General features: G+C 29.8%; 1 protein-coding gene across 1 annotated transcript; it reads left to right on the forward strand.

Annotated features, from left to right (window-relative positions):
- The first annotated feature begins 556 nt into the window (after positions 1–556).
- On the forward strand, positions 557–9,129 carry LOC100797516 (protein ROOT HAIR DEFECTIVE 3 homolog 1). Its single transcript, XM_003546921.5, has 23 exons — positions 557–560; positions 972–1,121; positions 1,525–1,591; positions 1,686–1,788; positions 2,303–2,373; positions 2,549–2,612; positions 2,703–2,768; positions 2,884–2,931; positions 3,022–3,084; positions 3,180–3,236; positions 3,422–3,580; positions 3,659–3,727; positions 3,817–3,908; positions 4,452–4,530; positions 4,774–4,939; positions 5,209–5,333; positions 5,693–5,955; positions 6,041–6,137; positions 6,233–6,400; positions 7,337–7,441; positions 7,722–7,816; positions 8,043–8,139; positions 8,526–9,129. Exons 1-23 carry the CDS (start codon positions 557–559, stop codon positions 8,754–8,756), a joined length of 2,439 nt encoding a protein of 812 aa, XP_003546969.1. The 3' UTR covers positions 8,757–9,129.
- The last annotated feature ends 6,604 nt before the right edge of the window (positions 9,130–15,733 follow it).

A 15,733-nucleotide genomic window follows, 5' to 3' on the forward strand; every position in this document is an offset into this window, starting at 1 on the left:
ACTACTTTTAATGAATTTTCTCTTCTAGCTATATTTTGTTTTTCGTCTGTAAGTTTTGAATTGGAATTAGACCAACAGCACGATACTGCTTTTAATGCATATCTACATAATAAGTATTAAAATTGAAAATTTTAAACAACAATAAAATTATTATTTAATAGAATAATAGTTATTTTTTTCTTTTAAAAAGAATTAGGTGTTATAAACTTCAATCTGACGTTGAGAATCAGAAGGGAAAAAAAAGAGTTATTCAATCAAAATGTTGTTTCCAAATTTAAAGATGCATAAATTAGTCAAAATGTAAGTGATATTTTTGTTACCACACAAGAATTATTTTCCAAAAAAACAAAGAAAAGTAAAAGTGTTTAACACCAAAAAAAAAAAGTGTTGTGTTGTATGGCAGAAACAAGGGGAGGCAAATGTATTTCATTAGGCAGAGACAGTTTGAAGGATAGTTTATCACGAAAACGAAATGGCAATGATCCCTGTAAGATGAGAGATCGCACCTTCTCTTAACCTTTTTTCGTGCTTCAAATCCAAATCGCGATACATTCAAATGGGTACGTCTCTTTCATTTCCCTCATTCATGCATGCATTTTCTACGTAAATATACTCATCAAAGCCTTCTATAGTAACTCCTTTTTTTTTTTGTAATTTCCGTTTATTACAATTGCCATCAAATATTAATGGTGTTAGTGGCTAGCTATAACGGATAACGATATTTTCAGTTATTTATTTATAAACATTTTTCCAGTTTTCAAGTTAAGATTAGTTTGTTATTAATTGATGTTGGTTTGATTTGATTAATCTTGGCCATTTGATCCGTAACATGGCAAAATTATACATCTTTATTGTTTATACGTGAAAGTAAAATGTTGAGGTGACACCTAATTTAATGTGTGCTTGAAAATTGTACAAGTTTTGTGCTTCTAATTTTTGTCTCAACTAAGATTGAGTATGTGCTTATACAGCGAACAATGAGAAATGTTGTTCCACTCAACTTATTGATGGAGATGGTGCCTTCAATGTTGCCGGGATTGAAAACTTCATGAAAGAGGTTAAATTAAGTGAGTGTGGGCTTTCCTATGCCGTGGTTTCTATTATGGGTCCACAAAGTAGTGGTATGCTTCGTGATCTCAATTTCGTTTCTTATTATTTTCATAAGCTGATTTGTTACCAGTCAATTTGCACTTGAGGATGTGTATCTTATTAATATATATATTTTTACTTCATACTGAATGCTAGAGGTGATTGTATATTAAGATTGATGGGAATTGGGAATATAAAATTGATGTTTCGTGTTTGTGCCTTGTGTGTTACAGCTGACAAGTGAGCAATAACTTAAAGTTGATCTTTGGTATAGGTTTATGACTAAATTACCTATACATATACTAGTGATTTCTAATGATTAAGTTCAACCACTTTGATCCTTTTCTTAATCCCCCCCTTTGAGAATTTTATCTTATTGATTTTATTCTATGAAGGGATGCTTAAATTGTTGACCTTTTTCTTTGGTTTGGACAGGCAAGAGCACGCTCTTAAATAGTTTGTTTTGTACTAACTTCACAGAGATGGATGCATTTAAGGGAAGGCATGTTTCTACAACCCCCATTCATTCACTTCAACAGTCCAATCTGGCTATCACAATTAACAAGGTGAACCTGATAGGACGTGTTTGTTTTCAGGTCTCAAACAACCAGAGGAATTTGGATGGCTAGATGTGTTGGGATAGAGCCTTGTACACTTGTGATGGATTTGGAGGGTACTGATGGAAGAGAACGTGGAGAGGTGGTTTTTTCTCACCTTAACTTTCCTTGACCATTCCGGTCATGATCTAGAGTCTGTTGCCTTTTGCATTTTTATTTATATCATATCTTGGCAATGCATATATGTTAATGTGTTTGTAGCCCCAGTGGAACACAGTACATAATACCTTTTTTATGATAATTTGCAATATTCTTATTTGCTCATGATTTTTGCGGGTAATGTTTAATTATTTATTTTTTCCTTGTGAAATAATACTTTAAATTTTTGTTAGCAATGCTAAATGAGAGGATTCAACTATCTCTTAGTTTCATTACATTTATGTATTTTAGTAAGTTGACAAGAATACATAACTCTGCAATCTTTCTGGTTTTGCATTTGCACTATAGTGGATTAATAATAGTCAATGATACAGAACTTTTGGCTATTCAAACATGTAATTAATCTTCCATTAGGAAATATTAGAACAAAGAGAAATGAGAAATGATACTTCTGCCTTTGGTTGTTTCTCCATTATACTGAAATCGTTTTCCCCCAGGATGATACTACATTTGAAAAGCAGAGTGCTTTATTTGCTTTGGCTATTTCTGATATAGTGCTAATAAACATGTGAGTTCTTTTACGCTTCCTTCCTTTTAATTATTTTTAATATAGACTTATGCTAAAAAATTTAAAGTTAGTGTAAGCGTGTAACTGTTGTACTTCTTTGTTTTAATGTTTTTTTTTAAGTCAAATCTTCTTTCTTTGCGCAATTGATCTTTCCTCCCCTTTATTATTTGTAAAGGTGGTGTCATGACATTGGTCGCGAACAAGCTGCAAATAAGCCGCTTTTAAAAACTGTGTTTCAGGTATCATTCAATAACCTATTGACTACAAGCAACAGTTTCCAATCTAAAAAGTTGTTATTTATCTAATTGCATGCTTGTATTTGCTTTCAGGTCATGATGAGATTGTTTAGTCCACGCAAAACAACAATGTTGTTTGTCATACGTGATAAGACAAAGGTGTGACAGCAAAATGTTGCTGCTTGTTTTGATAATTCTAAATATTTTCCTGTATTTCATTTTTTATTGTTTATATATCTTTATTTACTATGTGGTTAACCTTTTCCTTTCGTAGACACCACTTGAAAATTTAGAACCTGTTTTGAGAGAAGATATTCAGAAGGTAATGCAGTGATCTCACTTTTATATGATGTTATCAAATAGGTATCCAATTTTTTTGTTAACCTTTATTTCTCTACTTTTTACTTGGCAGATATGGGATTCTGTTCCTAAACCAGATGCTCACAAAGAAACCCCATTAAGTGAATTTTTCATTGTAATCACTTAACTTATTAATGTTCACTTACACATAATAGAGTTGTATTGGACTTTTATAGTACTAATTCTTTGCACTTGGCTACAAATGACCAGGTTGAAGTTGTTGCTCTTTCTAGTTTCGAAGAAAAGGAAGAACAATTTAAGGAGCAGGTATGAATTAGTACTAGCTTCCTTTTGGTTTGCATGTTGTTCGTATTGAATGATCAATTATCAGCATGGGTGGCTAATGTCGCTTAGTGTGTGTATTAGTTTAGCTTTCATAGTGTAAAAAAAAGTTAGCCATTTAAGTACTCTAATTTGCATATATTGTTGATTCTGATTAATCTTAAATGTAGGTTGCCAACTTGAGGCAACGATTCTATCATTCTATTGCTCCAGGTGGGCTTGCAGGGGATCGGCGTGGAGTAGTTCCTGCTTCAGGCTTTTCTTTTAGTGCTCAAGAAATCTGGAAAATCATTAAAGAGAACAAGGATCTCGACCTTCCTGCACACAAGGTAAATATCTAGAGTTCTACTGCTTTTGTTTTACATGTATCTTGATTTTATTAATTATTATGATCCACCCACCTGTAGGTAATGGTAGCTACTGTACGATGTGAAGAAATTGCTAACGAGAAATATGACCTTTTTGCTACAAATAAGGTATTTACATTTCTATTTTGTATAGTTGTCCAACGCTTGACAATCTTAAGTACTAAAGCCATGGAAATTACATTGTGATTATAACTCAGGATTGGTGTGAGTTGGAAGAGGCTGTGCAATCTGGCCCTATTTCTGAATTTGGGAAAAAGCTCAATTCACTCCTTATTGCTTGTCTTTCTGAGTGAGTATAGCTAATTTTATGATATTTCTTTTATGGCTCATTTATTGAATACCATGCTGATGCTATATTATAACCCTGCTAACTTTGGTAGCTTTACATTATTTTTGTTTGGAAATACTTGGTCTTTGCTTTGTTGATTAGATTGTCACTTTTTTTTTTAATTAAAGACCATTATTATTATTATACAAAAGAAGAAATTAAGGCAAAGAAAAGATGATTACAAAGAATTAGGAGGGCAGGAAATCTTTATTTAAACATATTAAAAGGAGAGAGTTACTTATAATGGCCTTTCCTTCAAAAAAGGGCTTTCCCTTTCTACAACTGAGCTACTGCTTAATTTCCCCAAAGCTAGCAATTCAATATGAATCTCGTTCTACTATTAAAGGTGAGCCTTATTACTAACAGCACCATACTAATTCTATAACTACTTTGTAACTATTTCTTTAACTTCCAGGGACCTGTCATGCATGTTGTTGAAACATTATATATGAAAATTACTTGATGTGAACTGAAGGTATATTGAGATATTTTCTTTTACTCTAGGTATGATGCTGAAGCCAACTATTTTGACGAAGGTGTGAGATCTGCAAAACAAAAGCAACTTCAAGAAAAACTGTTTCAAGTAATTATTCTGAACTTCATTTTTGTGCAATCATGATTGTTTGACCTTTTCTTTTATGTTAACATAAATGAATTAGCCAGTGATTATCGAAAGAGAAACAAAAATTGATGATGTTGAAATAATAATGACTAGTTGAGATATTGAATTGTCATGTTTATTTTTCTTAAATGCTTTTGGAGATTTGTGATAATTCTTAGATTTATAATGTTGTTATATTTTCCTTAATGCCTTTTCAATTGGTAGCTTGTCCAACCAACATTCCAAATTGTGCTGGGACATATGAGGTCCGGAATTTTGGATAAGTTTAAGGAAGCATTTGACAAGGCATTGAATGGAGGGGAAGGGTTTTCTTCTGCTGCCAATAAGTGCATAGAGATTTATATGGCTCAGTTTGACGAAGGATGTGCAGGTATTGAGAAATCTGTCTATCCTTTTCTATTAGACATCAACAGATTAAAGTTGAATGCCCAATATCTTGGAAAGGAAAAGAGTGACCCAAAGAGATGGATATACATGAAGTTGATTGTGTATCATTATTAAATTGGTGCTGAGAGCATAATTGCTAACTTTTTTGTTCATTCCAATAATCTACTGAGAGATTTAAACTTATTTGTTGCAAGTATGCATCTAACTCACTTTAGTGAATTACAATTTGGCACTGATATATTATCCTTGCAGATGTTGTTATTGAAATAGCAAACTGGGATACATCTAAAGTAAGGGAGAAGCTACAGCGTGATATTGATGCACATGTTGCATCTGTACGAGCTTCTAAGATGTCAGAACTTGTTTCATCATATGAGGTACATGTTTGAGATTCATGCTTCACAAATTCTTGAGTGTATTTGAGCTCAATAGCACTTGTAATATTGCAGATGATATATGTTTGTGCCAAATAGACCAAATGAACAATATTTGAAATCTTTTAGATGGTTATATGAAATCAGAACTAGAAAAGTTTCCACCATAGTTACCGGGGAGAAAATGTGTTGGTTGATAGTTTGATACAATGTACTAATGTCAATATTGTGCCTATTAATTATAGCAAGTCAAAATTTATATGGAGTTTGTCTGCTTTGTGACACTTGGTGGAAGTTTGCTGTGTTTCTATAGATGACTGGCTAACTTCGTGGGAAGTTTGTTGATTATAGTACTCTTGCAGGAAAAACTGAAAGAGGCCTTGTCTGCACCTGTTGAAACTCTATTGGATGCAGCTAATAGTGATACTTGGCCATCAATAAGGAAACTTCTTAATCATGAGACTCAATCAGCTGTTTCTGGGTTCTGTGTTGAACTTATCAGATTTGATGTGGATGAACAAACAAAAAAGAGCATGATTGTGAGTTTAGATGATTATGCAAAGGGTGTGATAGAAGCCAAGGCTAGGGAAGAAGCTGGCAGAGTTCTAATCCGTATGAAGGACAGGTATGAAACTTATGCAACATTTAAGTTGACTTGTTAGACTTGTTGAGTTTTGCTTTAGAGGCACTTATCTTAAATTTCAAAGCAGGTTTTTGACATTGTTTAGTCATGATTCTGATTCAATGCCTCGTATTTGGACGGGAAAAGAAGATGTTCGAGCAATCACCAAGTCTGCCCGCTCTTCGGTATGACATATAATTAAGATTCACATATTGTTACCTGAGTTTGTATTACATTTGAGATTAGAGATACCTTTTTAACCAAATTTAATAATTTACAGTGCTTGAAGTTGCTGTCTGTAATGGCTGTAATTCGCTTGGATGATGGTGATGACATTTATAATATTGAGAAAACATTAATAGTTGCATTAGCAGATTCATCAAGCAGTTCTGCTAAAGATAAGAGCATGACGGCAGTTAAGCCACTAGCTTCAAGCACTTGGGATCAGGTGCAATTTTATTATTGCTATATTATATTTGATAAATGATAGATCAGAAATGCAATCTATGAAGATAATTAACTAGTATATCTCTTCCCTCTATCTGATACCAAAGTGAGATAGGAACTAATGGGGTGTGAGCGTATGGAAATTACACTAAGTGAAACAAAAATGAACGCATGCTGGTACAAACTTGAGCCCTAATCAAAAGTTTGTACCAAATTATTGAACTTTGCTCCTCGATAATTAATTGAGGAATTCCGGCGATCTTCACTCTAACAATCTATCACACATCATGCACATGAACTTAATTACTTCTTCCAATTTCTTGAGTCTAAGAGCACCTCTAATGGATGTTCCATAAATGGATTTCTTAAGTTATTTTTTGTAGTCCCCATACTATTATGTCATTCTTAATAAATTCATACACAATTTTGTTTCAATGATAATAAACTAAAAAATTTTAAGAAACTTATATTTTTTTTATACTTTCACTTAACTATAGTTGAAATAAATTAATTAATTCAAATTTTGACTTATTACATAATCAAAGATAATGACATGGAAGAAAAAACATAAGGATTGAAAATACATAAACTTACATAAAATTAATTTTCATTATTTTGGTTTCCAAAACATTTCCAAATATGTTTCATTAAGTCTAATCTTACCTCCATTCTTGTAGATACCATTGAAACCTTTTTATCCCATGTGATTGGGTACCCGTAGCTCCTAGACATAACTCTTTACCAGTTTGGTACAATTGTATCAGAAGAAGTGAGCAAGAAAATAGAAGAATGATAGAGATTTTATTAAGGAAAAGAATGATTAATAGATATTTTAGGCTAAAGAATGTTGTGTTTTGATCTCCTGCATGTTCTTATAATTTGAGTATATTTTATATTCTTGTCACTGATCATTTGTTCTAATTAATTTTCTCTGTAGGTACCGCCCTCTAAAACATTGATCACACCCGTCCAGTGTAAATCCTTGTGGAGGCAATTCAAGATGGAGACAGAATATTGTGTCTCTCAGGCCATTTCTGCACAGGCATGATGTTCTATACATTGTTTTTATAATTTTCAAGGTTCCTCTATTTATAGGAAAATCTATTATTGAAAAATTATAAGAAATGTGAAACCTATGAATTTCTTTTGCGGTCTTGATTAGGTTCGTGTGTAAGGATTACACGATGATTTGTTGAGAAGTGGACATAATTAGTATGATAAAACATCATGGATGCATATTATGTAGGCATTTGATTTCTGTCACTGATCAAACATTTTACTAACTTTTACTTATTGATGATGTAGTTTATTTTTAATTTCAGGAAGCCAACAATCGTAGCAGCAACTGGTTACCTCCTCCATGGGCGATTGTGGCTTTGATTATTCTTGGATTTAATGAATTTATGACACTTTTAAGGTGGAAGCCAACTTTACCCATTTGATATCTTTCTAACCTTTTCCTTTGAAAGAAACAAGGCTCTATTTATATTCGCTCTTAACTCTCCATATATCTTCTCTGTAATTTGTGTTTGAATTGCAATCAACTATTGAATGGGCCTTTTCAAGCCTAAAGAAATTTCTTAACTTTTGTCCAACCGTCTAACTTAACTGGTCTCACCTAAATTTGTTTTTCTTTATGGCAGAAATCCCTTGTATTTAGGTGTCATCTTCGTTGGCTATCTTCTCATTAAAGCCCTATGGGCGCAGCTTGACATTACGGGTGAATTTCGCAATGGAGCTGTGAGTAGCTTTTATGATTTGTTGTTCACTCCTTAAAACGTTGACTTGATTTTTTTTATAAGAAATGTAACTTTTCTGAACTTCCCCTAATATTAGTTTTTGAAAAGAGAGGTTAATCAACCAATAGGCCCGCACTTAGGTGCTTGATTACTTACATTTTATCATTTAAATTTAGAATTAAAACAAACTGAAACTTGGGAACCAAATGCCTTGTAAAAAACAGACCCCCAACTAAGGTTTACATACTCCTATAAGGATTTCTTGAAACTATTTCCCAACTACAGTTTACTTGCACTAATCAAAATTATGTATAAATAACACATGGTTTTCCATATGATTTATTTCCCAGATATGTTTAGTATCCTAATGTTTTCTTTTTCTTTCAGCTTCCAGGAATCATCTCCTTGTCTAGCAAGTTTGTTCCAACTATCATGAACCTTATCAGAAAACTAGCAGAGGAGGGACAGGGCCATGCAAATAACGATCCTAGGAGAAGTCCATCAAAAAACAATCAAAGTGCTATTCCTGCTGGTAGAGTTACCTCATCTAGTGCTTCATCTAGTGTAACTTCACCGGGCAATGGAGCCGAGTATACGAGTTCATCAAAACATGAGTAGGTAAAGGTAGTCATATATATCTTACTTAAAAGCAAACTATTCTGTTAGAAGATGGTGGTTTCTGCAGGGTTTTTGCTAATCCACGAAGTTTTTTACTCGTGATCATTTTTTAAGACATTCAAAGGTATTAATTTTTATGCGAGTGCTGCACACGAGGGCTGCGTTTTGTTTAGAGATATCTCGGTTCGAGTTGGGTTCTTTAGTTAATTGGAGAACTTAGGTTATTCTACATGATTTTGTGTGTAAGAGTTGAATGTGTTCTGAAAGTTTAAATGTTGGAGTCGTGTGTTTATATTAGATTCTTAAGATTTTGACTGATGCAACTGCGTGTAAGATCATGTTTGCTACTTGTAATGCTAACAAGGTTGAAAGTAAAGATAGACTGCTTGCTTCAATTAGCTTGTTTGACTTTGGACACTAAACAATGTTTTGTATTGTTTAGAATTTTAGGATGATATTTTGATGGCAACAAAAATGAGTGTCTGGTTAACAAGTATGCATATATACATGCAAATGGATGACATGTCGATAGTGCTCGGTCATGGTGCCAATGATCGGTTTGGTCCCTAGCTTGAATGCCGTGCTGCATAATAACTTTCAAAACATCAAGTCTTCTATGATGAGCCTCGGGAAAATTATCAATATATATATATAGCCGGAAATAAAGAAAAATGATACTAGTACATTCACAAATTTTCGCAAAGACCTTTAAATTCTGTCAGTTATAAAAAGATTTCAGTGAAGCTTGGTCGTTATAAATTTTAATTCACACAAAAAAGGGCAAGGATATGAAGAGATTTGTATATACTTTATTAGCTCTCAAATCAAATTAATGACAGTCACCCAAAAAGAGAAAAAGTAATGGGAAATAATGAATTCTGAAAATTTGATAAATTTGTGATCCATAAACTTAATTGCCAACCTAACGCCAAGAGGATAAGCGAACACTCTTTTTTTTTTTGGCTCAACGCCAACTTTTGTAAGAAGACCCTTTTAAAATGTGATTGACAAATATTGATGGGGACAACACAAGTATACTAATGTAGAATAAGCAACCAAATCGCATATAATTTTTTATTTTTTATGTTACTTATTTTATGGTGGTGGATGCACAACATAAATAGTTTGAAAGTAGCCTAGGAAATTATATTGGGTATGAGTCTAATCAGACAAAAAGAATTGTTGGTTGCTTTTTATTGGAAATTCGGCATTCGTGGAGTTTAGTCAAATTAATAGTTTTTGTGTGTGTGTGTGTGTTATCATCCAATTTATTGAGTAATAATATACTAAAACACAAAGCGTGTATGAGCAAATAATTTAATTAAATTCTTGTTTCAAAAGTTAATCATATAAGCACTCACGATAAATTGTTTTCATAGTTGAAGAGGAAATATGATTGAACATTTTTCTTATAAATTTTAAGTTGCTTATTAGTTATCATGAAAACTTTGAAATGAACTAAAAAAACTTAGATTATAAATTATATATCTTCATAACATCTCTCTAATACTTACCCAAATATTTATTTCATAAAATAAGCTCAAATAGGCTATAAATAATTATAAAAATGAGGTTTCTTAGTACTGTAAAGCTGTTAATAAATTAGAGACAGAAGTCTTTCTTAGCAGTTACATAGATAACTGTTAGAGAAAGGAAGATTTCTTTTAGGGATCCTAAAAGATAGTCACTAAAAAAAAATTATTTTTTTTAAACTCTTAATAGTCTTACGATGTATCCCATAAGAAAATATTAAAACTTTTATTATTCGTCTTTTGTTTTGTTCTATTTCGTGATTATTTATAAAATTCAATATTTTTTAGCAAATTATTAGATGAAGCGTACATCGTAATCTTAATGAAGTAAAATCTAAAGCTTAACTCCATTGATTTTTCATCTCTGAAGCAGAGGTTAAATACGTTCTAGTACATTAGAAGTGTGACATAGACATATTATTAGAGTTTGCAAAATTCTATATTTTCGGCCGGGAAGAAGAATCGATCCAACTACTATGCTAGTAATAACTCTACCACGCCCCCATTTTCTCATGGCAATTTGTGTTTGGTTAAAGTGTTTTTTTTTTCATTTTTTTTAAAAAAAATAGAGAATGAGTTTCATCAAAATTTAGAAAACAAAAATATTTTTTTTAAAAAAAGCTAAAAACTGAAAATAATAAATCAATGTCTTTAGTCTTGTGTGAAAAAGTGAAAATGTGATGAGAACATAATAAATATTTTTTTAAAATTAAAATAAACATATTTTCTAAATCTTAAAATTTTAAAAAAAAATTATTTGTAAAAAAATAATAAAAAAAAAACACTCAAATCAAACATCACCTTAATCACCATAATTTTTATGTCACACCTTGCATGTAGCTAGCATGCATGTTCAAATTAATAATTATTATGGTCAATTTGGTGTGTCAGTGTATATGCAACCAATATATTCATATCGTTTGCCTTTGGCTAGTGTTGAAATAAATGAAATTAATGCACCACGAATCATCAACCCCTTCATCCTCTTGAATTACTAACTTTAATTTCCTTGCAGTATAAGATTTTTTTTTATTGAAAATGATCACTTTCTCATTGATCAGTTTTTACTATATATATATTATTCCCTCCGTTCTTATTATAACTGGTATAAAAAATTATTCCAATATAATTGTTAATTTAATTATTTAATATAACACTAATTACTTTTTTATTTATTTCTCTTACGATTAACTTCAAAATTTAAAAATGAATTAATTATTACATATAAAATTAATTTTATAAAATTATTATTCTATTTTATCTGTTGATTATTATTATTTTTTTGATTGATCTGTTTAGAACAATTAGGATGAATACTATTTTAGGATAGAGGGATTACTCATTATTTTCTTCCAACCTTGTGCAGTTGTGCGTGGAGATAGGACATGTGTTGTGGATTTGATGTAGGTGCAAACAAACAGATCTCTCCATACCCATGTTTTCAGATGAATTAGTATATATTGTCTTCCTCACTTCGGATATATTTAGATAAATCATACTGCTACATAGTCTACATAAATCAGAAGCCTTGACTATTTCGGCTAGCTTTCAACTTATAGTAGACACAAGGCACTGTAAGTCCTGAAGAAGCAATTAATGAAAACAATAACACAAGGCAATAATTAGTAATATATATCCTTGCATTTATTAATAATACACGAGTTGCACATCTTCTGGAAAATATTTGTACGAATGGTTGTATATATACTTTCCTCTACATTAATTTGTGCGTAATTGTTAGGGGAGGAGGTGGCATAATAAATATTTGTCTTAAGCTTATTGCATCTAGCTAGCAATTGCAGTTTGTACTACTATGCTTCTGGATTGAGATTGATCTTTTTAATTTCTGTTTAAATGCTTCTACGCAACCCATAATTAATTAGATGCAAACGTACGTACTAGTATATATGAAGATTGCAATTTGCACAGTGAAGTGTACTTGTTTAATTCGCTGATCCAAAATACCAAATTAATCTCCTAATCGAAGGGCTTAATTATTTCAAACGCTCCAAGTAGATCAACTAATATAATGGGTCATTCATTGTCCAATTTGTCTGGCAATATTAATATTACCAGTCAACCTGATAAACAGAATCACCAAACAATACCGGCAATGATCAGAACAACAAAATTTTCTACGTCGGAGTTGAGACACCTCAGCATTATAAAACTGTGACTTTTATAGACTATGTCTGAATAAAAATTGAAAACATATCTTTATATTTATTTATAAAAATTCAATGCACATTCCTAAATTTCAAAATATAAAATTAATAAGAAGAGAAAAGATTACTGTTTTAACTTTTGAACACTAATATTTAAACGAATACTTAATTGGAGATGTAAATTTGACCAGCTGATTGAAAATGAGACTTAAGGATATAAAAAAGAAGAAAATATCACAAATTCAAATTCCTCCTATTGACATTTCTAATATACTACAAAGAGGTAATAATATGAAACAAAACAAAGTGTATTACAATTTTTTATTTTTAAATTACAAAATTATATAAAAATTAGAAAAAATAGAATATGGAGTTTACATTAAATTTTATGGAGGATAAAAATAGTAGAATACATAAAATAGAAAGACTGAAGTTGTATTTTATCCTAAATTTTAATCTAAAAGATTAATATATAAAATAAACTATACTCTACCTGGTACTTATTATAAGCTACTTTGAACATCAATGGCAATACAAATTAATAAAACTAATTAGTTGGGTTGATTTATTGATTTTTTTTTAAATATTACTAATGTATCAATTATGTCCTTATTAATAATCACATTAACTTGTTATGCATGATGTAAGAATATTAAAGTCCAAAACAATTATGTACTGCTATTATCATCAATAAAAAAACACTCATACTTAAAATATTTAATAAAAACAAATAATGGGAAAAAATTAAATATTTTATAGGAATTTTAAAATATATTACAAAAAGGACCATCAATTTTCTCTTAACTATGCCTTATAACAAAGAGAAGACCAAGTATAAGTATAATTTTCAATAAAAAAAAAGTCTAAATATAATTAAATTAAAATTTAAAGAGGTCAAAATAAAAGATTTTAATATTTTTCTTCCATAAACCATAAAAGTAAGAAGAGAAAAGTAGTAAGTATTTTATAATTATTAATCAAATAAAAATAAACAGCCAACCAAAATACAGTGAGTGAATAGAGAGAGAGGTTACATATATTTGGTAGAATATTAAATATAGAGCTTTATTGCTCTTGGCAGTGAGTGAGCTGTCTTGGTGTAAAAGTGGTGGATCAGTCTGCAGAAGATGTGATCAAGCAAATCCAACGGTCAGTTTCTTCACAAACTTTTTTGAAGTTCATTTCCTCATTAAATGCCTTCTTCAGATCGATGTTGTTTCAGCCTTTCTTAACAAGCACGGGAGATTTAAATTCATTGCTAGTATTAAGTTGCATCTTTGCTGCTCATATTATTGCTTTTTGAGAATTTAGTTCGTTTATTTTTTTTCAAATTTAATCACTTTATTATGTTAATTGTAAAATTTTGATTCATTTGTTTTAACTTTAGTTTTGTATGTAGTATGCACGTACAGTATTTACCATCAATACTAATGTGACAGTATACCGACATAATACTCTACTGTACTCTTGCATCCATTAAATAGTGAATATAAAATTATCACAAATACTAACAAGTGTCATAAAGTATTGATTAAAATAATAAAGATCCAGTTATAGCAAAACTCTAAATTTAACGAATGAAACAAAATTGTACAATTAAAATAATAAAGATCAAAATTGTAAAAAAATTAATGAAAGAACCAAATTCACGATATAATAACAATACTATATATAAGGACCAAATATATATATATATATATATATATATATATATATATATATATATATATATATATATATATATATTAAGTATTTCTTATATTTCATGTTATTTGTAGAATATATACCTTTTTTTTTAACAAAAGTATTAACTACATAAATATTATGATTAAATGATTTTTTATAAAAATATTTTCATAAAAAGAATAAAACTGAAATAGTAAATTCATTTAAATAAAATATTAGTACTAAAAAATTATTAGAGTTTTGTTGAGTTTTTTTACAAAATAAATAATTATAATAAAAGTTAACAAATTTACTAATGACAACTATAATTATCCCTACGCTCGAATTATTAAATTACTGTATTATTGATAGAATTAATTGAGTTATATTATATATTTAAATACGCAATAAATATAATAAAGTATTGCGATTGATAATTAGTTCTGGACTTCTGGTTTAGCAGTTGCGATTAATATATAATAAAACTAGTTTATATCTATTCACACAAATTCAATTTCTAGTCTCACATACGTTAGAAATAAGTTAGGTTGCGCTGGGACTAGGTGGTACAAGTCTACAAGACTTCATCTTGACTGAGTTTAAATTTAAAATCTAGGTATATATGACATGCATGCATGCTTATTTAATATATTTTTTAACGTTTTGTTTGGCCTTTTCAAAATTATGATTTAGCTTGAAAAACTTATTTTGCAATAAAGTCTTTTAAATAAGCAAAAAAAAAAATGTCTGAATAAGTTAGTTAACGTAAGAAAATTGACTTAAGCATTTAAATAAAATAATAATTATATAACCTCAAAATTTTACATTAAAATATTAATAATAATAATAATAATAATAACAATAATAATATAAACTTACATCAAGATTTTGTTATTATTATATTATTTATATTCATTTAAACATGTTAGTTTATTAAGTATAAAAAAGTTTTATATAACTTAGAATACTGTCTTTTTAATTAATTAAATAGATTTTAAATAAAGTTTTAATCTCACTTATTTAGCCAATAGGCCTAACCTGAGTTGGCATAATGTCTGATATAGACTAAATTATAGGCTCTCAATGAATTGAACAACCTCACATGTTTTCATCTCTATTAACCAAGACTGCATGGTTACCTAGCTAGTTGGTTTATTGATTGAACTAGATGGTCTAAGTGATTTTAATATTTTTAATAATCTTATTTACATAATACAAGTTTTATAAATTATAAATAAACTAATTTCTATCAATTAAACTAAATTATTTTTTAAAAATTTAAAACTTTAAATGCTTGTATTTTTTATTACCAACAAAATAAACTTCTATAATTTAAACTGACATTTTCTTATAATTTTGACTTTTCATATTTCATCTCTATTTAATAATATTAATGCAGTATAAATTATACTTATTAGTATTTTTAATTTCCATCTTCCATTTAATTGTAAATTTGCATTATTTTTATTTTATTTAATTAGCATAAATTGTAAAGAAAATCAAGAATCTTAACTTGAGGAACAACGAGTCCTCAAAGAAACAGCTTGACATTGAATAGCAATCGAACCGTTTAAGTAGAACTTTAATGTCTAATGGCGCCTTTCCGTAAGTCCTA

This window comes from Glycine max, chromosome 15 (genome assembly GCF_000004515.6).
Source record: "Glycine max cultivar Williams 82 chromosome 15, Glycine_max_v4.0, whole genome shotgun sequence".
Classification (NCBI taxonomy): Eukaryota; Viridiplantae; Streptophyta; class Magnoliopsida; order Fabales; family Fabaceae; genus Glycine; species Glycine max.